At 40.7% G+C, this 22755-nt stretch overlaps 2 protein-coding genes across 2 annotated transcripts in view; one reads left to right on the top strand and one right to left on the bottom strand.

Moving 5' to 3' along the window:
* Nucleotides 1-9010, top strand: part of UGGT2 (UDP-glucose glycoprotein glucosyltransferase 2) — an 84798-nt gene extending 75788 nt beyond the window's left edge. The window contains exons 37-38 of the mRNA XM_009072902.1: nucleotides 1006-1150; nucleotides 8820-9010. Of these exons, the coding sequence (XP_009071150.1) occupies nucleotides 1006-1150; nucleotides 8820-9010 (336 nt within the window). The remainder of the gene's footprint in view (nucleotides 1-1005; nucleotides 1151-8819) is intronic.
* A 1025-nt stretch (nucleotides 9011-10035) lies between these two features.
* The window catches only part of DNAJC3 (DnaJ (Hsp40) homolog, subfamily C, member 3), a 23980-nt gene continuing 11260 nt past the window's right edge, over nucleotides 10036-22755 (bottom strand). The window contains exons 5-12 of the mRNA XM_009072901.1: nucleotides 21293-21445; nucleotides 19826-20007; nucleotides 17852-17971; nucleotides 16063-16168; nucleotides 15837-15957; nucleotides 11942-12074; nucleotides 11056-11204; nucleotides 10036-10276 (exon numbers count right to left, since the gene is read on the bottom strand). Of these exons, the coding sequence (XP_009071149.1) occupies nucleotides 10119-10276; nucleotides 11056-11204; nucleotides 11942-12074; nucleotides 15837-15957; nucleotides 16063-16168; nucleotides 17852-17971; nucleotides 19826-20007; nucleotides 21293-21445 (1122 nt within the window). The 3' untranslated portion in view covers nucleotides 10036-10118. The remainder of the gene's footprint in view (nucleotides 10277-11055; nucleotides 11205-11941; nucleotides 12075-15836; nucleotides 15958-16062; nucleotides 16169-17851; nucleotides 17972-19825; nucleotides 20008-21292; nucleotides 21446-22755) is intronic.

Here is a 22755-nt window from a genome sequence, read left to right as displayed (position 1 = left end):
AAAAAATTGTGTTGCTATCTCAGCTGGGCAGGATTGAGGCTTTTCACACCCATACATGTATTTTCCTTAGTTTTTCCATATTCAGCCAGGTTCCTAGGGCTGTGATGAAATGCTGTTAACTGAGTGTTGTGTGCTGCTGTTGTGCTTCCTACATAGAAGGTTCTTCCAGAGTCCACTGTGTACAGGGCTTAGTATTATCATGGTTTTCTTTGTCTATTTCATCACAATAAACAGGAGATAAAGCAGAGTGTCATGCTGAGGAGACTGTCCATGTTTTAAAGGAAGAAATTGTTTGTCTTTGGGAATAGAAACAGAGGGAAAATCTTCTTCTCTGTCATTATTATCCCCATCCCATTTTTTTCCGTTTTAATTTTTCTTACAGCCTCCACACACTGTATGTGATGTTTCAGTCACAATTTGGAAGAAAAACAGACAGTTGAAATTTGGTGTGAACATTCAGTATGTAAATAGTTTTGTGATCTTTGTGAGTTTAGAGTCATTAAAATAAGCTTTTTGTGCACTAAAGATGGTGCTCTCTGCTCGAGAAAGATGGAAATCAATTACTAGGCTCCCTGTTAGCATGTGTCACTTGTTACCATGATTGCCATTTGTATCATTTTACAGAAGGAATCGATACATTTTCCTAACAAAGCCAGAGGAAACATCACAAACCTAAGAAAAACCCATATCAGATTGAATTTCAATGTGCTAATTCATGTCTTGTATCTCCCCAAGTAACTTCAGTAGTGCTGTGCTACCCATGTCTCTGCTACCTGTATGGTTAGAATCACATGGGAAGAGTATTTACAGTTAAATGTTTGGAGTTATTTTACAGGGTTTATTTGCAATTTTACTGTGATTTTTTTTTTAAAAAAATGATTAGTAGTAGAGCCAGACTGACCTTGCATACTGCCCTTCAGTGCAGCTGTGGATGAATGCTGACAGAACGATTTCAGCTAGCTTCCCTGAAAAGAGGTAGTTTTCCAACATGTTTTAACCTTTCAGTGCAACAACCCCCAAACCAAAGAACCAAAACTGAAAGCTGCTGCCAGGATAGTTCCTGAGTGGGTTGACTATGACGCCGAGATACGAAAGTTAATAGAACAAATCGACAGAGAGAAGAAAAATCGAACATCGTTACCTAAAAAAGGTAATTTACATGCACATTCTGCTGTTAGCTTTTAAAAAATAATTATTGATAGGTCATATTAAGATTGGGATCAGGAGGCACAAATCTTGTATTTGTGTAATTTTCCCTGTTCATAGAGAAATCATGTGGGGTTTGATGGTTGTGTGATGCTTCTTTACATGAGTTTCACTGAGAGGATAAAATCTTCTGTTTCATGCCAGAATCTAAGAGAAAGGTTAGTGGTGTCATATTCTTGGACCTCAAACACACAACTATTCCACATAATTTTAGCCACAGATACTAAATAAAGCACATTAGCTTAGACTTCATTGAACTAATGTAAAGTTGATGTCTGTTATGCAGTAGGTGACTGAGTTTCTATTCATTCGTTTCTGCATCTCTCACTCTGGGCTTGTCCACCTGGGGCCTTTTAGCACTAGGCTAAATTGTGGCTTAGTTTACAAATAGATTTTGGCTTTTTTATTTTACTAAAATTGTTTTAAATAGCACAAGAAAAGAAATAACCAAACAACAAAAACCCAACCAACCAAAAAAACCCCTTAAGGGTTTTTAAGACCCTTATAGGCCTTTCAGTAAGACTTGATTCCTTGGATTAATGTGAAGCAAAGCCAAAAGATGATCTTAGCTCTTAAAGTTGAAGTAAGATCTTAACTGATAAATATTTAAAAGTCTTTAGTCAGGGAACAAATTCACTTTTCCTTATCAAGAACTCATAGTATTTATTCTTTGTGAAAGCTTCTGGTCAGGAAGGCTCCAAAGTTCATGTTGCTGAACTGACTGACCAGCAGTAAATGCAATGTCAAGGGCTTTCTCCACGTTTTACAAAACTCTTTATCTAACTGGTTTTTATCATTTCTGTTCACCTTTGGTGCCAGGGCTGAAGCACGATGAACTTTAGCACAGCCTGTGAACAGCAGTGGTGACAGCTCAGTGATCTTCTGGGAAAGGCTGAATGGAAGTTACAGATGTTACATTGGATCTATTTGCTGCATTCTTTAATGTGAAGTCAAATACTTTATAACTTAAGTGTTATTGAAAACATTTCTTATGCAATACAAAACCAGAAGTGAAATCCACAGGTACTTGGGGTTGTGGTGTTCGGATGTATTTTTATTTTTTTACCAGTTTGGAGTAGCTTTCCTAATTTTTTGGGTTTTCTTTTCCGTCTCTAAAGTACAGTTTGCCCAGAGGATTTTAGAAAAGGAAGAATGAGGTGTTTAAGCTTCTCAAAGACACATTGTTAGCCTGGGTGGACACTCACATTAAATATGCACACGAAAACTGGTTTATGCATTTTACAGGTGTTAAGTTAATGTATTTAAATATAAAGAGTCTTGGGTTTATGTCCATATTATTGTCCCTGGAGAAATGCTGTGGTCACAAGGAAGAATTTCAGTGCAGCAAAGGTAAGACATAAAAAAAGAACTTGTGTAACTCAGACTACACAAATCTTCCAAGTCAACTTGGAAGCTAAAGCAAGGAACGACACTGTTTGTTCATTATGCAGGATGGCTGCACTCTCACTAATTTTAAAAAAAACTCATTTTGATTCTTAGGCTCCTTTTGGTCACTTAAATAGTGTGTCATAAAATTCTGTTGAAGGTTTTGGTTAAGGTGATTTTCCAGCCAGCACACATTGCACCAGAAGGTTAATACCTGGAAGTTGTTTCCACTCAGTTTTGATTATCATCATCCTGTTTAGAACTGAAAATAAAATACATGAGTATTTTTGGCTACATCAGTGGTGTCTCCTGTAATTTCCTAAACCTGTACTCACAAATCCATTGCTTTAATGGGCTGCTGACATTTCGATCCCACACAAATTGCAGGGGAAAGTTTTTGCAATACACATATTTGAGATGGGGAATTTGTGTCTTAAACTGAAATCTAGTGCCTTAAATCCACACTCTGTCACTTAGGCTGTGCTGGTTTCAAAACTGGACTGGATATGAACACAAATTCTTGTAAGAACAACTTCATGCAGTATTTCAGTCTGTCTGCTTGGAACTATGAAAGGACAAGGTCATTCATACTAGGTGGGTGAATCTACAGTGAGTTGCACAGTATTTCCATGCAGCAAATAATGGAGTAAATAGTAAGAGAAATGAAGTATATTCTGTTAGTGCTGTCACTGTCCTCAGGTGCTGGTTACTCACAACTCTTACTTTAAGAGCAAGGATGAAAGTTACACCTTGCTGATATTTTTCAAGTAATGAGACATGCAGATTCTTTTTACAGCTTTTTATATTTTCCTTTGTATTACCTTTATGCATTTGGAACAGCTGTAACATGTCACATACAGATTTTTAAATGTGGAGTTTTCTTTGCATGAAGTACCCAAGGGAGTGTTTCCTGTGTAGTCCAGTAGCAATGCTCCATGAATGCCAGAGTCAGTTCTCTTCAGCTGTCCCATTTCAGTGCAGTGTCTGTTCTGTTGTGCTTGTTCTCTAACACAATGACTTCAGGATCTCAGCAGCAAGTGGAACAGGTTCAAACACAGAACTTGGGAGTTGGTATTTTTGTACCATAGATGGACTTACAACTGACAGCAGGTGCATATGCACCACTGCTTTAAATTCAGAGCATAACAAGAAAATAACTGATACTCAGAGGAAAAAAACCCACGTTATTCAACTGCTTGCTGCATTATTTAAATTTTTTAAGCTTATACTTCCATTCTGATGCCTTACTGTGCAGCAGCATTTCTCAGCACTCTGCCTTGGTATTTCGTGCTTGGAACATACATTGCACATTTCTTTTTAAGCCAGAAGTTAAAAGTTTAAGAAACCTTAGTTCTCTTTAATGATGATTATGTGTGGGAAGTTTCTGTTTTGCAGCATAAAAAGTGGGTAATTTATGCACTGATTTCATGTTCGTTTTCCCTGTAGCATCCTGTTCTTTTTTAAAATTGGATTACTTTTACAGGCTTTAAAAAAAGAAAACACTCTTTAAATACTATTTCCTTGAGATTACTCAAATGATTAGAATATAATTTTTAGAAGTGCAATTTGCTGGAGATATTTTAAAGATGTAAAAGGTTTCATGCCATTTTTCTACAGTGTTTTATATATTTGTAAAAATGTTTTACAGTATTTTTTTCTTCTGCTTAATAATACTTTCAAAGGAAGCTCTTTTCTGAGATACACATTGGTTTATAAAACAAGGAGGGTCCAGGAAATATATTCACTACTTCCTAAAGATCTCTTTAAAGGAGCACTTTAAGTCATTAGCACATAATTCTATTTTTCATATCAAACCAATGGATTGTATATGTTGTATAAACTATTAAAGGTGCCACCAGAGAAAAAAAATATTAGTTTCTGTTCTCCCTTCTTGTATTATACAATAACCATTAATTACTTGGTTAATAGAGCCAAGGCAAAGAAATTACAGCAAGTCCTCAAATGTCTGTGCTTATAGGGAGTGTTTTAACAGGGAAGCAACAGCAATGTTCAAAACCAGGAACCTGCTGGTTAGAGATGCAGGGAGACCTTATTTCTCATTTCCAATCTGTGTGCTCTGCCCCATGAAAGGGAAGAAAACACAGCCTGGATCACAGGAGTGTGATCAGTAAATACGCAAAGTAATATTTGAACCAGTCAAACCACAATTTGTACTTGTATTACTATTACAGTGTCTTTTCTAGGTCTTAATCTTCTCAATATCAGCTGCTAAGTTTAACAAAACAAGACTGAACCAGATATCACTGCAGTGTTGGTGCTGAGCTTTAGTACTGAAAATATTTCTCAGTACACTTCCTTTGAACATTTTCCTAAATCCAGCACTTGCCTTTCACTCCAAGACTTCATGGAATCACAGAACCATAGAATACTGGGTTGGAAGGGACCTGAAGCATCATCTGGTCCAGCCTTTCTTGGCAAAAGTACAGTCTATACCAGATGGCCCAGATGACCACATCAGGCAATCTTAGCATCCTCTTGGGGAATCCACCACTTCCCTGAGATTATTCCAGTGGCTGATTAGCATTCAGTAGGGCTTCCCTCATTGCTGTTGACTTCTTTCTATACATTCAAGGGTCTCTTTAGCATAGAGTGTGACTACTCCTCCTCCTCTCTTCCCTGCCTGTCTTTACAGAACAACCTGTATCCATCCATTGCAGTCCTGCACTAGTGAGTGGTGCCAAAACTGTCAGTGCTTGGCAACACTGCAAGCCCTGACACAAGAGCTGCTCAGCTGTGACTCTTCCTGCAGCTGCTCCTGGCTCTGTGCATTGTGTGTCCCTTCTCTCCTCCTGCAGGTACTCTTATTCTTAGGTACTTACAGCTACGAGTCTGAACAAACACCACCCACTCCACCACCAACCTTGCACTCCTGCTGCAGTTCCTTCAAAATCCTTGCAGAGGTGAGATTTGAAGAATGTCTCCCAGACTGTAACTGCATCTCTTGCTGCTGTGCTTTGAGCTCAGGAAGTCTGAAGGGCTCTTATGTGACAGGTGGGCCACAGGTTTCCAAAGACAGACACTGGACACACTAAGGAATCTCACATACAACCTGGCCTCTTAACAAATCCCTTGCTTCCAGCCACTCCCCAAAAACACTCCTGTCACCTTCTGGCTGTTTGCTTTCACACACCTGGCAGCTGCAAGCCATGGCACTCTAAACACAGATGCCTTTGCTATAGCTTTACTATAGCACAACCATACCCTTCACCACTGCAAACACACACAATCCAATGTGTACAATAAATTGCTTCCAACCAGGAACTCCTACAAATTAAGTTTCTAAGAAAAAAGTTCTCACCTGTCTTCCTTTTGTCAGCCCATTAGAACAGTTACTGGATTAAAAATATACAAGAAATAATTTTGATGTCTTTAGAAGTAGTTTTCATCATTGTCTCAAAATCCCACTTGGAGTCCATGCTCATCTTGCACGTCCTACATGCCCTTGCCCTTGACCACCCACCTGGCATGGCCATAGCTCCAGCCAGAGGAGAGGGCACAGAGAAGATTCTTCCTCTCCCCCTGTGTCATCAGAAATCACCAGGCCAGAGGCTCTCCTGGGACAGGCTGCTGTCCAGAGTGACTGGCTGTGAACTGCCTGTGCCCCCAGAACAGAGCCACGTACCACTCTGGGACAGTTTGTCACACACTGTACTTTATGTTCAGTAAACCAGGTCACTGCTCCCTGCTCAGCTCCACAGCAGAGATCAGCTGTGTCCAGTCTCACAGGAGGAAAACGAGTTTGAAACTCACATACCCAACTGCTGCTTCACTCTGTGCCTTGTTCAAGCCTCACCATTTCTGCATCAGCAAAAGAAAAGTTAGGAATTCTCGTTTGGCCTCAGCACTCTGCAGCCTTTCACTGCATTTCCACAGCTCCAACTCCAAACCTGGAGAGCAGGGTCAGGAAAGAAGGGCAGACAAACACACAGCAGTGCTTTCTTGTCATCATAAATATATTTATTGTGAAAAATACCATAAAATAATTCCCACAGTTCTAGAAAAAACAGTTCTTGCTTTTTAGATTTATGATTTCATATAAAGACATTTTATAATTTGAAACATTTGATAAATCTCTGGCTAGCTTTACTTATCCTTCTTAAAACATAAAACTGCTACTTCGAGATTTGCTGAGGGAAAAAAAAAAAAAAAAAAGAAAAAATTATTCTCCCATTTATTTTCATATGATTTTATGGATAAAATTGTGTATAAGAGAGCAAACAAACAATACCTTACAATAAGGCACTTTTAAATACAACTAACCTGCTATGCTATCCTGGCTAGTTTCCAGCAAAGCTCCTACAAATCACAGCCCTAAACAGAAGAATAATTCTTGTTCCAAACACTGGTCTTGAAAACAGAAACAATAACGAGCTTTATGGTTGGCTTTTTTACAAAAGAAAGTTTAAGCTGACACATTCTGTGCATATGTCACAAGTCTGAGCTCCTCAGGGTGTAACTCACTCTGAACCTGTTTGAATACTGATCCATCAATGCGTCAGTTGGAGCATGTGTCAAGTAAGACATGCTGCCCCCACCTCCACTGTAAAACTAGCTGCAAACTGCTTTAGTTAAACTGCAAGGCTTCAGAGGGAGTCTGCATCTCCATCAAGGCCAGTTATGGTAACCATGCTCCCTGCACACACCTCAGGGTTGGCAAACTACCACAACATTTGTTTCAATGTTCAGTTACTGAACATTATTGCACGACACTCACTAATGCGTAAGGCAGCGAGTTCAGCCTCTCCTTGCACATCATTAGCACTTCCTCTCCCACAGTCCCCCCAGGAAACCTATCACAGTGTCCAGAGAGCCTTGTGGGGCAAATACTTCCTTTTTGGTACAGCTTTGCCTTGCTGTGTTTCCAGAAGTACCTCAGAACTCAAATCCCTTACGAACAGCACTGAGGTGGTTAACACTTGTGAGCAGCAGTTGCTCCATACCAGGACAGCCTTATTCTCCACTGGCAGTTTTTGGCTTTGTTTCCAAGACACAAGGAATCTATGAACAGCATTCACACACTCATCATGTTCCTCCTTCTACTGACTGCGTTCAGGCCTTTTTTTTTTTGTTCTTAATATGTAATTTTCCCTTTCCCATTCATTCTCAAAATAAACATGTTCCATTTTGCCCTGGACTGCTCCCAGCGTACAGCACAACTGTCCTGCTGCCTCAGGGAAACAAACCTGCACTGCTCCAGCATCAGCACCTTGTATGAAGAACTTCTCATGAGGGATGATCTTATTCCTTCCCTAAAAGGAAAAAATCAAAAGCCAGAAAACAATATTCTCAGCTTTTAAAACAGAAGGGAGAGGGCTGAGAACAGAAGAGCTGACCAGGGCAGCCCTGTGAAGAAGGAAGCAGTGTCATTGCCAGAACCTCCCTACCACACAAACAGCATTGCCAGAACCTCCCTACCACACAAACTTTGTGTTTGTCTGTGCTCTTTGCTGGGACTCCCTGAAGCCCAACCAGACTCCTGTATGTACAACAGGACACATTGCTTACAGTGCTCATTCAACACTGATTTAAAACCAGCCCCTGGTGTAGAGAACACGGCAGTGCAGTAGTATTTATGCAGAGCAATGGCTCACACACCACCAGCAGCTCCCAGGGCTGCCCGCAGGGGTGGGCTGAGCTCCCTCCTCGGGCACAGACAGAGCTGACAAGAGCCTCGGGAGGAGGCAGCACATGACAGCTACCTGCCCATCCTGATGTACTGCAGGCAAAAAGCAGGTGCACAGAGGCCAGTACCATAGGGCAACAGGTTGTCTGCTGTGCAGTAGATATGTGAGCCCCAGAGGATCCAGGGCAGCCTAGAGCCATGTGAAAAGTGTCCCGAGCATCTCCTACAGAGTTTAGGCAAAACACTTTCCGACAGGTCAAAAGCACAAGTCAAACTTCTAGAAAGTCACTCAGCTTGGGAAATACCCAGCACTGGGGTTTAGTAGGCTGCAGGGGTGGTTTTGTACCATAAACTGTTAGAAGTCACTGTGTGTGCTCCTCAGCTTGAAGATAAACTTCTGAACACTGACCTTTAAATTGCTGTGGAAAAACATTTTACCAAGCCACATGGTCTTGCAATTATGTTCCTGAGGTACTTGAGGCAGGAGCTGAGAGTTCTGCTTCAACAGCAACTGCCATTACAGCAACAGAAACCCACTTGCAGGCTGAGGGCCTGATTGGCTAATTTCTCTTGTTTTACTCAGGCTGCTTATGCTTTCAAATGCCACGAGCTGAAGTGAGAGAAGATTCCTATCAAGTGATTGTTTTCCAGTTACAATCCAATCAAGAGAGCAATGATGAACTGCAATTCTTGGGTTCTGACAAAGTGGCTGCTGCTGGAATCATCAGCAATTGTGATATATTCAGTTACAGGAGGAGAAGACTCCTCAGCTAGTCCTGGTAACACCACACATCGCATCAAGTACTCCAAACCAACTTCAGGCAATGTGCATATAGAAGAAAACAAACCAGACTTGTGGCTAGTGGGAAGTTAGTCCTTTTTGCACACAGGTGTTTCTGCAGTACTGTGGCTGTTACACAAAACACATTACTTCAGTTTCACTAACTCCCTGTTGCATCATCCAACACAAATGAAGTTGTTTTACAGGGTAAGGCTGGAGCTACTATCTCACTCCTGCAGTCTGCAGTCCACTCACAACCTGTCTCAGTTCTGAGCTGATGTACAGAACCAGCAAACTGCTGCACAGCCAGGGAAATGTCACATCCAATTCTTTCCTCACATCTCAAGCAGGTGCTTTGTTAAAGTGCAAACTACTCAAAAAATCATACCTTAACAAACAACCCAAATCACATTCAGAGAAAAAGTATTTTGAAAAACATCAGGCTTCTTTTAACTCTCATAGTTGACAATTACCACCAAGGAGATCACCCCAGTTCATGTCAGGTCAATGACCAAAGTGAGCACATTCCCAAATACAATTACTCCCAAACCCTTTTTCCAGAGCCATTGTTTGGGCTCCTTCAGGCCTCAGCCCCTTCCTCCTGCTATGGCACTGCCAACACCAACACAGCAGGTGGTCACTGGGGTTGGCTCTCAAAAATACTGAGAGATGGATCATTCTGCTGAGCACAACTAACAGTTTGTTAACGTAGAGACTATTGTAACTACCCTTGTCGTGTCTATTAGGCCCCGATCCAGAAAAATATTTACATGCATTTTTATCTTTAAGCATATACTTGAGTCCTAAATTTAAGTGTTGTCCAAAGTAGCATCTTACTGTTTTTTCCATCCATAGGAATAAACATGTCCTGCACATCCACAACAAATACATAGGCAGTACAAACCCCCCCAACCACATGAGCCTCTCAAGCTCACCAGGAAGCAAACCCACTGAATGCCAAGGAGCTTTCTTCTAGTGCAGTAAGACTCTGGGTCAAGGACAACATTAGAAATTAACATTTTGGGTCTTGAACTGAGATACTTTTTATTTTTCAACGAATTACGTAAAAAACAGCAGCAGCCACCAGAAACAGTCTTGGCTCTAGCTGAAGTGAAATTTGAATGTAAATGGTCCTCCTCCAGAACCAAAGGGGTTGAATCCTTGCCATGTGTTCCAGTTCCTGTGGAAAGGGTTGTTGCCACCCTGCTGACTCTCTGCATCCAAGGGGTCCTCTCCCGCATCAAACTTCCGCCTCATTTCTGGGGGAAACAAAACCAAAGTGGAATCATGGACAAGTAATTCCCTCAGGTTGGTTTTTTTGGTCTGTTGTTTGGGTTGGTTTGTTTGCTAATTTGGTTGGTATTTTTTAAAGATGAGATAACCACACCACACTATTTTTTATTGCATTCTTAAGACTATGGTCCAATCCCTTCTGTTCACCTCTTGGCAAGAACAGACCTCACATCTCCTTGTCAGATGTCTCCCAGGACAACGACTGCATTCCTCACTTTTTCCCCCCCATCCTCCAGAGCTGAGGGCTCTCTCACTCCCTCAGGCTGACAGGAGTGAGAACCCAGTGCCTGCCCTCAGGGACACACTGTTTGCACAGTGTGTTTGGGCTCTGGCACACACAACCATAGACAGCTTTAAGGGCTTCCCTGGAATACTTTGGGTGATGTTATAACCTAAATGCAGTTTGCAACAGCACTTGAGGCAGGAGGAGACACCCTTATCCCTAGGTAAGCATCTTCGGCTTCCTTAAAATCTCTGCAAGATGATATCCTAAACAGAGACCTTGGAAGTAATAACTTTTATCTGACTTCTAACCAAAAAAAAAATAAATCACTGAAACACAACAAATCATTCCAGGTTTACACCTGACTTCATGCAACAGACTGGATGCAGGTGTCAGTGCACTGCCTTCTCAAGATGGGTAAGGGAAGAAAAAGGGAAGCTGTAATGCCTGTTATGACTTACACTTGCATTTCTACCTTACTGCAAGAAAGTAATTAAAAAAACAAAGCCACTGCATCATTACCTGGGTCAGTGAGGACTTCTTTAGCAGCTGCTATATCAATGAATTTTTTCTCTGCTTTCTTCTTTTCCTCCTCGCTCTGGAAGTTGTCAGGGTGCCACTGGGATGCAAGCTTCCTGTAAGCTTTGATGATTTCCTGCTTTCGAGCATTTCTGGATGGATAAAATTAGAAATAACTCCATTTTCTAACTGTTCACATGCCACATGTTCAAACACCGGGACAGTAATCAAGAGCATCAGGAAAACTCTGAGGTGCTAGTTAACCTTCTGTGAGTGGCCCTCAGGATTCTTTACATGAAAGACAAAGGAGGCAGGTTGCAACTTCAAACAGGGACTGCTCACTCTCTCCCTCACTGCCCATTTACTTTCCCTGTTAAGATGCTACTGCTAGGTACTGTGCAGAATACAGTTCCCAGTCTGAAGAATTTACCATTTGCTCCTCATCAGAAAGGGAAGTTGTTTCTCAAGGTATTGATGCCATATATCTGACATATCTAGACACTATCTGCATACTCAGAAGTTTTTTTGATACGTTTCAGTTAGTCCTATCAAACTCTTCCAACCTATCACACTATCTGCCACAGTTTTAATTTTTTGTTCTTTCACTAATTCTTGCAAATCTTCATTTCTTCCCCATTCCTTCACCTGACTCATTACCATCCATGCTGTGAATTTCTTCAAATGTTGTTTTTCCATTACGTCCAAAGGAACTGTAAACAAATGCTCCCTACGAGCTGAACACTACTGAATTAGCATAGCAGAAAAGTGAAGGTAGCAAGACACAGGAGCAAAAAATTAACACTCAACAGAATAAATTCAAGTGATCAGCCCTATATGTGCTGGTTCAATAACCAACTTTCAAATCTCATCTCTGAAATTAATATCTCACCTTTTTACTCCCAAAATTTTATAGTAATCCCTCTTCTGTGATTGCTTCAGCATTCTCTGGGCACGTTCCAGCCCCTCCCGAATCTGCTGGTCATTTTCACTATTGGCTTGAGCAGTCTCATAGTCTTTAATAGCTTTTATAAAAAAAAAAAAGAATGAAAAATATTACACAACTTTACAAACTTACATTTAAAGAACTCAGCCACTCACCAGAACTGAAGTTTGCTGGTACCATATATAAACAGCAAAACTTTCATTTCAACCTTTTGTTCTAAGGTAGAAAACGTGGGGAGTAGAGGAAATTCATTTTCACACATAAATTAGGCAATTTTCTTCTTGTGGGAAAGAAAAAGGGAGGTTACCAGGCATGGGTCACAACACTCTCTGCATGCTACAACAGTCACAGGGATAAGACAAGGAACACCTAGGACTGGGGGAAGAGAAGCCAAGAAGAAAGCTTCAGCAGCCACTATTGGAAGATCACACTGCACTGTGTTAGTCCCACACTGCTGCTCAACTGAAGGATGCATAATGCAGAGTCTTTGAATTAATATTCATTCCTCTCCCCCAGTCTGCACTCAATCAACACAATAAAAGTCTCTTCCTCTTTAATGACAATCAAGACAGATTTCAGACTACCACTAAGTTCACACTGTTAGCAAAAGGCAAATATTGGCTTTCTACACCTCTGCATGCATAATATGCAGAGAGTTACATTTTTAGGGTATTTTTTTCCTCAAGGCATACTCTCACTTTTATTTCAAGAGTTGTATTTCTCAGGAATGAAAGCAAGAGAAGTGCTGCAATGTATTCCTGAATTTTTAAAACATCTGAGGTCTACACATTTTTTAAAGTAAACTATTATTATTGAAATGGCAACTGAATGCTTAAGACACCAAGTTTTTATATTCTCTGACATCAAAATTTATCAAGGATAGCAACTGCTGAAATCTTTAACGAGACTGCTCTTCTTTCACTGCTATAATCCTGAAGGTCTCATTTGCAGATCCAAGACTCTGAGGTTTCTCAAGTCAGACAAAGTACTTGCAGCAGATTATTTCCAAGCAGATGCTATTTCTCAGCAGGTGTTACATTTGTTTTTCACTGTTTCTGAGCAAGACAGCAGGAAGTGCTAATGAATTTGTATTACCCAGACATCTGATACCACTGCAGTCTTGTTTGGGTTATTGAAAAAGAGTATTCCAAAAAGTATTGCCATTGCCCCAACAACTGCACAGGCTACCACAAACCAAACCCAACTTCTATTCATTCCCACATCACTGGACACTGCCATTTGAGCTTGGACGAAGCATTCTGATTTCTGCTGGTATGTTTAGTAATTTGTCCAGTCATTAAGAAAAGCAAACAGCAACTGGAGTGTGCACTAACATGTACCCAGTATATGCTGTCGAAACAAATAAAGACCATGCGAGTGCAGGGATTTCATTATGCTGCTCTACTGCTCCAGTAATTTTAAGTGTCCTTAATCTGCTTCATGTAATTCTGGGAGGTCCCACCACAACGTCCTGCCAAATGCAGATCAGACTGCTCAGCTTCACTGAGCACCACATCACCTACAGCACACACCACTGCCAGAAACCAGCCTGCTCAGGGATCCACTGCTTGCCATGGTAGACTTAGCTCTTCTCTTTTAAAAATCAACATCCTAATCTAAGGACTGCAAGCACCACACAGAAAGGTGAGTTTTCAGTACTGCACACTGCAGAGGGAATGCACCCAGCACACCCTGCAAGCACATTTTGGTACTTTCACACTGCAATTTTGATGGTACTCTCCAGCACAGCAATTCTCCCCTCTGAGAGCTAACTCTCTCCCCACCTGAGGGGTGAGGGTTTGGAAGCAGGTGGAGCAGGACCATGAGAAGTCTGCTATGAGACCAGAAGACTTACTGCTAACTTGCAATATGTCAAGGGAGATACTCAGTCAATTCTTGTGAGTCACCATTTCCAAAAGCTCCAGTGCCTTACAAATGGATAGAGGTATCACTTCTTACTGGCTGCTATTTCAGACAGCATCCTTTCTTCCTTTCATCCTGTCCCACAACAGGAAAGGAACAACTAGTTCCCAGTGGCACCTTCAATTCAAATACATCAGTCAAATCTAATTCTTTCTTTCAATACAAGAGTCTTCTCCATCACTCAAATGTAAAGATACACATCACATTGTATCTTTAAACACCTTCACTAGCTTTGGTGTCTTGCCTACATCTTTAAAACAGGGAGACCAAGATCAATTCTGTATGTGGAACCACAGCCAATTTCCTATCCAAGACAAGTAACTGCAGACAACCTATGTCCATGCCAACAACTGCTAAAGAAATAACTGAACCAGTTATGCTCTTGCTGAAACCTCTGCAGTCGTGGTGGGAGGGGAGAAAGAAACAGAAGAAAAAAAAAAAGAAGAAAAAAGAAAAATATTAGTGTGTCCTGACCAATTTTGAAACAAGGCAGGTTTGGTTTTCCTTCTTTGACAAAACTTGTGCTTTAGACAGATAAGAGTCCTGTACTTACAAGGCATGCCAGAAAGGGAGCCATTACACATCTGTCTCTGTAGACAAATACTGGGTCCCGTGTGATTATAAACTAATTAAAACCATTTGATGAGCTCAGCTACACACGGTGAAGTGCAACGTGAACATTTAATAAGTGCCTTCAAAGTTCTGAATTAGAACTACTTTGAAGTTTCTTTAACAGGGAAATAGGTGCCTCCAGCTTGAAAATCTTTTGAGGGAAGAATGAGAATCAGTTTTCTCCTTTAAATATGAAACTACAGTTTTAACTGCAAAGAGAAGCAGCCATCATTTTATAGCAGCTACAACTGAAGGATAAATGAAGACACCTTCAGGCAGACTAACATTAATGAGCTGTAATATCTGTTTATGGAGGCTCTGCTGGAAGGCAGAGTGGAACTACAACCACCTCACTAGTGTCAAGGGCAGGAGATATGCCAAACAACAGGGATCTGGAGAAGCACAGTTCCACTCTAGGATGGTTGTCCACTCAGAACCAGGCTAGGGCAAACCTAGCAGGCACCAGACCAGGAAATAAGCTCTTCCAGATCCCAGGTATGACCTCTCTCTGTTCCCCTGTATCCCATAATAGGGAGACATTTGCTCCAGACCAAGCTGGCTCTGTGCATTTGTGCACAACCTTGTAACAAAACTCTTTTTTCCTCTAATTTGCAAGAGCTGAGTCACCATGCCTGGAGGTATTTAGAAGACAAGCAGGTGTGGCACCTGGGGACATGGTTTAGTGGTGGACTTGGCAGTGCTGGTTTCATGGTTGGACTTGATAATTGTAGAGGTCTTCTATGACTACGTATTAGTATACATTTTAAGAAAACTCCCTATGGAAAATAGAGCCTGAGGAACAGACTTAGTTTACTGCTCTTAGCAGCACTACAGAGACCCATGGGGTTGAAGCAATGGCTGTTATCTTCCTCTGCCCTCAACACATGCTGGGGAACAGAACAGTATTCTTTCGTGCTGCCATCTCAAGACATTCAAATGGAGCTCCTAAAATGGGTTTACATCACCCTAACTGTAATTACCTTTTACCTCTAAACGCAGTCGTCTGACAGTGCTGATTACATAAAACGTTTTTAAGTTGAGTAAGCTGTACAGTCTCATAAAACATCCTGAACACACTCCACTGTTGTAAAGACAACTGTGCTGTAGATAAAACAAGTACATTCCACTTACACTAATCAAGACAAAACTACCACCAGTTATTTTTGTAAATCTGCAACTACCAGTGCTAATTAAGGATAACAACACTGTAGAATCAAAGTGCATGGCAAAAAAACCCCACTTTGAAACACTGACTGCATTTTAAATGTCCACAAAAAAAGTATGTGCCAACAGCATACAACTCTACCTTCTTCATACAGGTCTTCCAGCAAATAAGCTTCTGCTCTGTCTTTCAGGGCATTCACATTGGTTGGTTCCAGTTGCAGAACTTCTGTACAGAGTTTTATGGCTTCTGCAGACTGCTGGTTCTGGGGGGGAGGAAGTAAAGCAAAATTCATATAATCATGGGGGTTTTGCTTGGGGTTTGTTTTTCAGTCTTAAAGAAATTTACAGAGGGAGATAAGTAGAATTACCTTTGATAAGCAGTGGCAGATCCTTTCTTTGGCACGAGTAGCATAAACTGGGACTTCTGGCTCAGTTTTCATTACAGATTCATATTTACTGATAGCATCCTCATACCTGTTTAAAGCATAACATTGTGAAATGTAATCACAATTTCAGGGTGTTGTGATTTATTTACAAATCTTAACACTGACAGATCTTCACATCCTTCTAGCAATGTACCTTAACTTTAATAGCCTTAAAGGTGTAGTGTGAGACAACAGCATGAAGAAAACTTGCAGCCCCTTCAAGAACTACATCCTTATCCCCTTTCTTGTGCTATGAAACAGAAGACCGGGCACTGTGCCTGGTAGGTTTAGACTTTTGCAGAAGGTAACAAGCACCATCCCTAGATTTGTCCCCTGTCCAACATGCCAGTCTGCACTTGAAAATAGTAATCTCCCTCTCCAACATCTGAGATGGACTAAGTCTGGAGTTTTGCTGTGGGCACTGTACAATGTGGACAGTACAGAAGGTACCTATTCACAAAGGTACAAAACTCTTTATGTCAGCTTAAATCAGGCAGTTGTTTCCTCCTTTTCTTCTCCACAAGTCACACAGTAAAATATATTTTTGCTGTGAAGGTCTCAAAGATGCTAAAGTTACATGGTCTGAGCAAGAAATGGATTAGAACATTTACGTAAAAATGTGAGAGCGACTGAACCCACGGGTTGCTACAAGCTGGAGAAATTCAAGCTCTCAGAAGACTCCCTGAAACTGTGCTGATACTGGACTAAGTGAAGAGAGACCATCAGACTGCTGGCTAATATGTTTATTCACATTCCTGATGTAGTTAATTTTTAAAAGCCACCTTGACAATGTCTAATTTGTTAGGAGCCCTTACAGTTGGATCTGATGTGCTTGGGAACATGTCAAACTGAAGTAAAGCAAGAAGAATACAGAGGCATTGCCTATCATTTAGTAGGGTTCATAAAAAAGGCCCATCAGTCAGAGCCACTTTTGGCCTCAAGGCACTGCAGTTACTAGGTGGTTTCAGTTAAAGACATGGTCCTTTAAGCACAGAATATCTGAGGCTGGAAGGGACTTCTGGAAGTCACCTCGTCCAACCCCACTGGTCATGCAGGATCACCTACAGCAGCTGCCCAGGACTATGTCCAGTTAGTTCTTGAGCACCTCCAAAGTGGAGAGACTCCACAACCTCTCTGGGTAACCTGCACCAGTGGATATGAGGGGGTGGTGAAAAACATTTCTGTTCAAAGGCAATGTCCTGTTTCAGTTTGCACCCAGTGTTCTGACCCTGTCACAGGGCACCACGGAGCAGAGCCTGGACTCTGCATCCCTTCCTTCAGCTACACTGATGAGATCACCCAGTAGCAGAGAAGGCTCAGGGGGGAACAGTCCCAGCCATCCCAGCCTTTCCTTGCAGCTGAAAGATGTCCTTCCATCACCTTAGTGGCACTTGGTTGGACTTTTAGCAGCTACATCTCTCCCACACTAGGCAATGCCTCAGCAGTGCCAAGTAATAATAATATGAGAGCTGAAAACTGTTATCCCTATCTTAGCCTTACAACCTGCTGCAGAAATAAGTATGCAAAGAGAAGACAGTGGCAGCGGAAGGAATCAGAATAGGATTGTGGCTGTGCGAGTCAATATTTATTTTAATTGTAATTTGAGAGCTGTGCTCAGTTATCCACTTCAACTGACAGATGCAAAAAGCATCACTTAATCAGCTCCTCAATCAATAAGTTGGTGCCTCTGTACTTCTTTTTTTTTTTTTCAAATATAGCAGTGAATACTTACCTGCCTTCTCTGATTAATTCCTCTGCTGACTCGATCTGCTTATTGAGTTTCTTCACTTGCTTATAGAGAGAGAAGCATTGCTTATGGTCTTGGTCCAGTTTCAGACACTCCCGGACTTCACTTTTCACAGGGAAGAAAGGCAGAGAGAAAAATAAAATACATCACCATATATTATGAAATTTCACCCAGAGACACAATGCAACATTTATTAGCTGTCCAGAAGAACAGTTGACTTCTTTACATAATCTTGCCCTTCATCCCAAAGTTAATTTAAAGTGAGACCAACAAAAAAGTCTTCCAGAAACACAGAACCATAGAATCAGCTGGGTTGGGAAAGACCTCAAAGATCATAGAGTCCAACCCTACCACAGTTACTAGACCATGGCACTAAGTGCCAATTTGTCTAGTTTTGGTTTTATTTAGTAGTGCCAAATACGTGAAAGATTAAGTGTTACATTAATGACTGACCAAACAGCAGAAAAAGGTGATTACAATCAATCGTTACTCAGATATATTACAAAATTCCTATGTAGAAGTGTATTTTATGCTGCCTGAAACAGATAAAGCTCAGCTAAGACCCAAACCTCCCTGAAGAAATCTCAGCCAAGCCTAAGCCTGACTTTTCACTGTGAAGACTGTTTAATCAGACTCTGATTAGGGCACATACCTCTCAAAATAGACAGAAGTCTTAAAAAAAACCCAAAACCTCCAAAATGCAATCACAGAAATGAATAAAAGGTTTGTATCATATAGAGCCATCCTAGCACCACTGTGTTGTTTTTAGAGAGAGATCACAAAATCTTATTCTGTTCCTAAGCATGATAAAGGCAAGAGGAAGAAACTAAGGGAAGGACATGAATAACCACCCAGCAAGTCCAAAAGCTACAGAACTCTCAGTAGATCTTATGACGAAAACAAAAAAAAGCTATCAGAGAAGAATACAGCAAATAGTGATCAACAGTGTTCTCAGTTGTACTTTTAAAATTCAAAACCACCATCAGTTCTTGCAATCACTATGCAAACTGATGACCAGTTACCGAAAGTCACCACAGAAATGACCTGTGAGCTCCTGAGATTAAGTGTACTTTGGAAAGGGGATGCCTACTGCAAACTAATTACTTTGATGTTTACTTTTGCCTAGCCATAAAATGAATTTTTGCAATTATAATCACATGCAGTTTGCACCCAGCAACAAAGAAAAGAAACTCAGGCTTTTTCAGGTCTCTTCACCTCTTCCCGAGGAGATTCTGTGGCAGAAACCATACTGGAAGGAGTCTGGAGGTGAAGATAGGCACCCGAGATAATGATCTGCACAGAAAACACTTCTGTGCAAAAAGAAGGATTTCCCCACCTGTCCAGCTAGGCACAGGGTACAGTTAAGAGTCCAGACTGGGCAAGGGCAGTTACTGCAGGATTGACTAGGGACATATGGGAATAAGACCTTAAACTTAACTCAATGAACAAAAAGGTAGAGCATTATCAAAAAGTCATCCACTGTCTGCAGGAATCACAGCTTAGGATCATCAGCTCTTCATTCCTGGATGTTCCTGTACTTATTATTTATTCTTACACTTGCAAGCTTAAAGCAGATGATGTTTGTTTGCACTGTACACTTAAGTGGAATAGAGGTTCAAGGTTAAAAAAGGCTCTACAAAAGCAAGTTTAGAGAAGCACTTTCTTCCAGGATAGAGAAAAAAAATGAAGACAGTATTTGTATGCAACTCTGATGTACTGTGGCTTCTATTTGAGCAAACAAAATGCCAGGAACCATCGATGGCTCATCTGCCAAGAATAAACATGGTGTCTTCACTGCCTGTTCTCAGCTTCTGGATGGGAGATGCCTTTGTCAGATCCAGACCACAGTTGCTACTCCATCCAAAAAGCACACAACATAGGTATTCCATGGTTTGCCATGACCTACATAATTACATTTTCTGTCTGAATTGTAACAATTACAGCAAATAGTAAAATTACCTGAGTGATAATTCATGGTCCCCCAGCTGATAATATATTCTGCTGATTTTATAGAAGGCTTCAGTATTATCATTCTTTAATTTGGCAGCAGCTTTCAAGTCACTAATGGCTTTGCTTGGTTCCCCTTCCTTTATATAACACTCTGCTCGAAGCTCCCGTAGCTCTGCATCCCAAACACAAACCTTGAGAAACCAAAATTAAAGCTTGTTTTTGTTCCATAACACTTCACTTCTTTTCCTCCCCAAAAGAAAAATCCCATTTAATTTCACTTTGCCAACTGCAATAGCATAAGGTTCAAGCTGCATGCAGAGCTCACGAAATTAGCATCTCTGCTTCCTGGTGGATGCTGTGATGCACCTGCCCAAGTAGAAAACAAAGGCCTGAAAATTTTGTAAATGATTCAATGAGCTCATGCAGGGAGATGAATTAAATCTACTGGCACTGCTTAAACTGGAACAGTCTGTTGAGCCTCTAGGAAAGGATAACAAAATCATAAATTATTATATCTTCCCAGAAGAACAGAGGTAATGAACAGCAAGGACCAAGTTGTCCTCTAGGAAGGAGCCTGTGGGTAAAATCCAGCGCCACAAACTTTGACCTTAGTATCTGTATATTAAAAATATATACAGAGGTAACAACATCACTGCACGACCAAAATAATTACTTGTAAGGAACTGCCTGTCAAAATTTTAGACAATTTATTCTGGGCCTTACCGATTGTTCGTAAAATACCATTTTAGAGGAGGCTTTTCTGCTTTTCTATGTTCCCTCCCCATAAAAAAAAACTCCATGCTTTGGCAATTTCTTCACCAAAAGCTCAAATGTTGGAAATTCCAAGTCAACAGTACTAATTTGTATGTGAAGAGTCCCAGCAGTTAACTGTCTTTTAATATGTATTTTTATGTGACACACAAAATGTTCACATGGTTGAGTTGTTTACACTTAAGACTATCAGACTGCCTATACCAATTAAAATTCAACAAATACAGATACCCAAGGAATGAGCTCAGAATTCTGATGGATATATACATTAACTTTGTGGAGTTTTTTGATCTTTTGTTACTTCATTTTTTCAGCTGTCTGCATATAGGCAATGTAAAATCCAGATGAAAAAACCTACACCTCCTGTATTTAGCAAACTTCATTGATTTGAGAACAACTTTTTTCCAGCTCTTGCAAGAACACCAAACTGTGGAAAAACAGGAAAGTATAAAGTTATCTGTAACAGAAATTTGGGTTAAAGATACAACTTCAGCCAAACTACAAACTATTATTTCGACTTTTCTGCAGCTAATGCTCAGCCTTCTCTGCTCTCCAACTTCACTATGGACTCGTGGTGCTCAGCAAAACTAAGCCAGTTACACCAAGTGTTTTCACATCGCTGAAGAAGCCATTAAACAAAAACACACAGATGTCAGACACAAGCTCTTACTTTGCTTTCACAGTACCATTTTACTTAACACTTACTGCCAAGATTTCATCAAGAAGAGAAATAGCAGTTCCGTAATCCTCTTGCTGGTAGGCAGATAATGCTTGCGAATGCAGGCGCTGCAGCTCATCAGATTTTGTCAGCTGACTCTGGGCTTCTTTCTCCTCATTATTGCTAGGATTGGATTTGAGCTGCAAACATTAACAAGAGGAGAGACTGAAATGCTTGTTCAAGGATCTCTTTTTGTCCCATTAATAATCATATCATGGAGAACTGACAAAAGCTGCAAATATATCAAAACTGGTTTTAAAATTCCTCTGGAAGTGTTTCCACCTCTAAACTTAAGAAGAAAAAAGAAAGACATTTTGAGCTTCGATACAAGAGGTCAAAAGTCAGAGAAACCCAATTCCTCCCCCCATCATCATTTACTACTGGACACATCATACACAATACTGTCCCCCATCACCCACTGGAAGTCATGGACCTCTCAACTGCAGCCCAATTAATCCACCTCCCTGCAGACAGTTATTAAACACTGGATTCCTTGGCATCAGTAGACAGTATAACCACAGGTATAATCATGTCTCTCACCTTAAGCACAAGAGATATTCATAAATTCAGGACAGAAATGAAAAAAAAACATGTCTAAGGTAGTAAAGCTGTTCCTTACATTCTCCCCAGAAAGACTGGCTACAGCAGCCAGTTAAGAGCCTGCAGACAGGGGAAAGGCTCAGCTGGGATCAGGTGAGTATTCATGCACTTTGTTTCTTACGTAGTTTTAAACAAGTCTAAAGTTTCGCCTACGAAGACTCTCATTTCTCAACCCCCTCTCTCTGAGCAAGCAGAAGGGGTTCCGTTGTAATTGCCTTCACTTGTTTAGGCAGCTTTATATTTTCAAAGAAAATTTTTAAACAAACCAACCAACCCACCTCACAGGCAACTCCATGCCCAGGAAGATAAATATGGGCCAGAAAGAATCTCAGCCATTCCCTGGCAAAGCCACAAAGTTATTTGTAGGATTAGTGTAACTTGAATAAAGCACTGGCTTCATACTTGTTGCTAATCAGAATGACTTCCAAAGTTTTAAAAGTGACAGATCAGCATGACTTGATTTTTTGTTGCTTGTTCTAAAATCAAAACTTCCATTATCTTGCACACTATACACAGAATGTTGACTCAAGTTACTGAGTCCTCAAAGACATCCAGTACTTTTTTCTTTCCTCATTTATCTCAAAGTGGCCTTTTCCCTTTTTCTCATCACTAAGTTCTTGAAACACTCATATTTTGTGCTTAAGTCTCTAATGTGATTCAACTTCAGCCCTCAGAAGTCCTTTAACAGAATTTCCCCTGGTTCTAACAGCTAAGCATATGAAAGGAAAAAGCCTAAATGCAACATCAAAAGCACACACAGGTTCCACCTCTGCCTTCAATTCTTCATTTTAAGTCTTTTTGAACCTTATGTAGTTGTTTCATTTTACCAGGCAAAAATCAAGTTGTACTT

Source organism: Acanthisitta chloris, unplaced genomic scaffold (genome assembly GCF_000695815.1).
Source record: "Acanthisitta chloris isolate BGI_N310 unplaced genomic scaffold, ASM69581v1 scaffold384, whole genome shotgun sequence".
NCBI lineage: Eukaryota > Metazoa > Chordata > Aves > Passeriformes > Acanthisittidae > Acanthisitta > Acanthisitta chloris.
The sequence above is the reverse complement of the archived record's forward strand: the minus strand, read 5'-3'. Positions and strand labels throughout refer to the sequence as shown.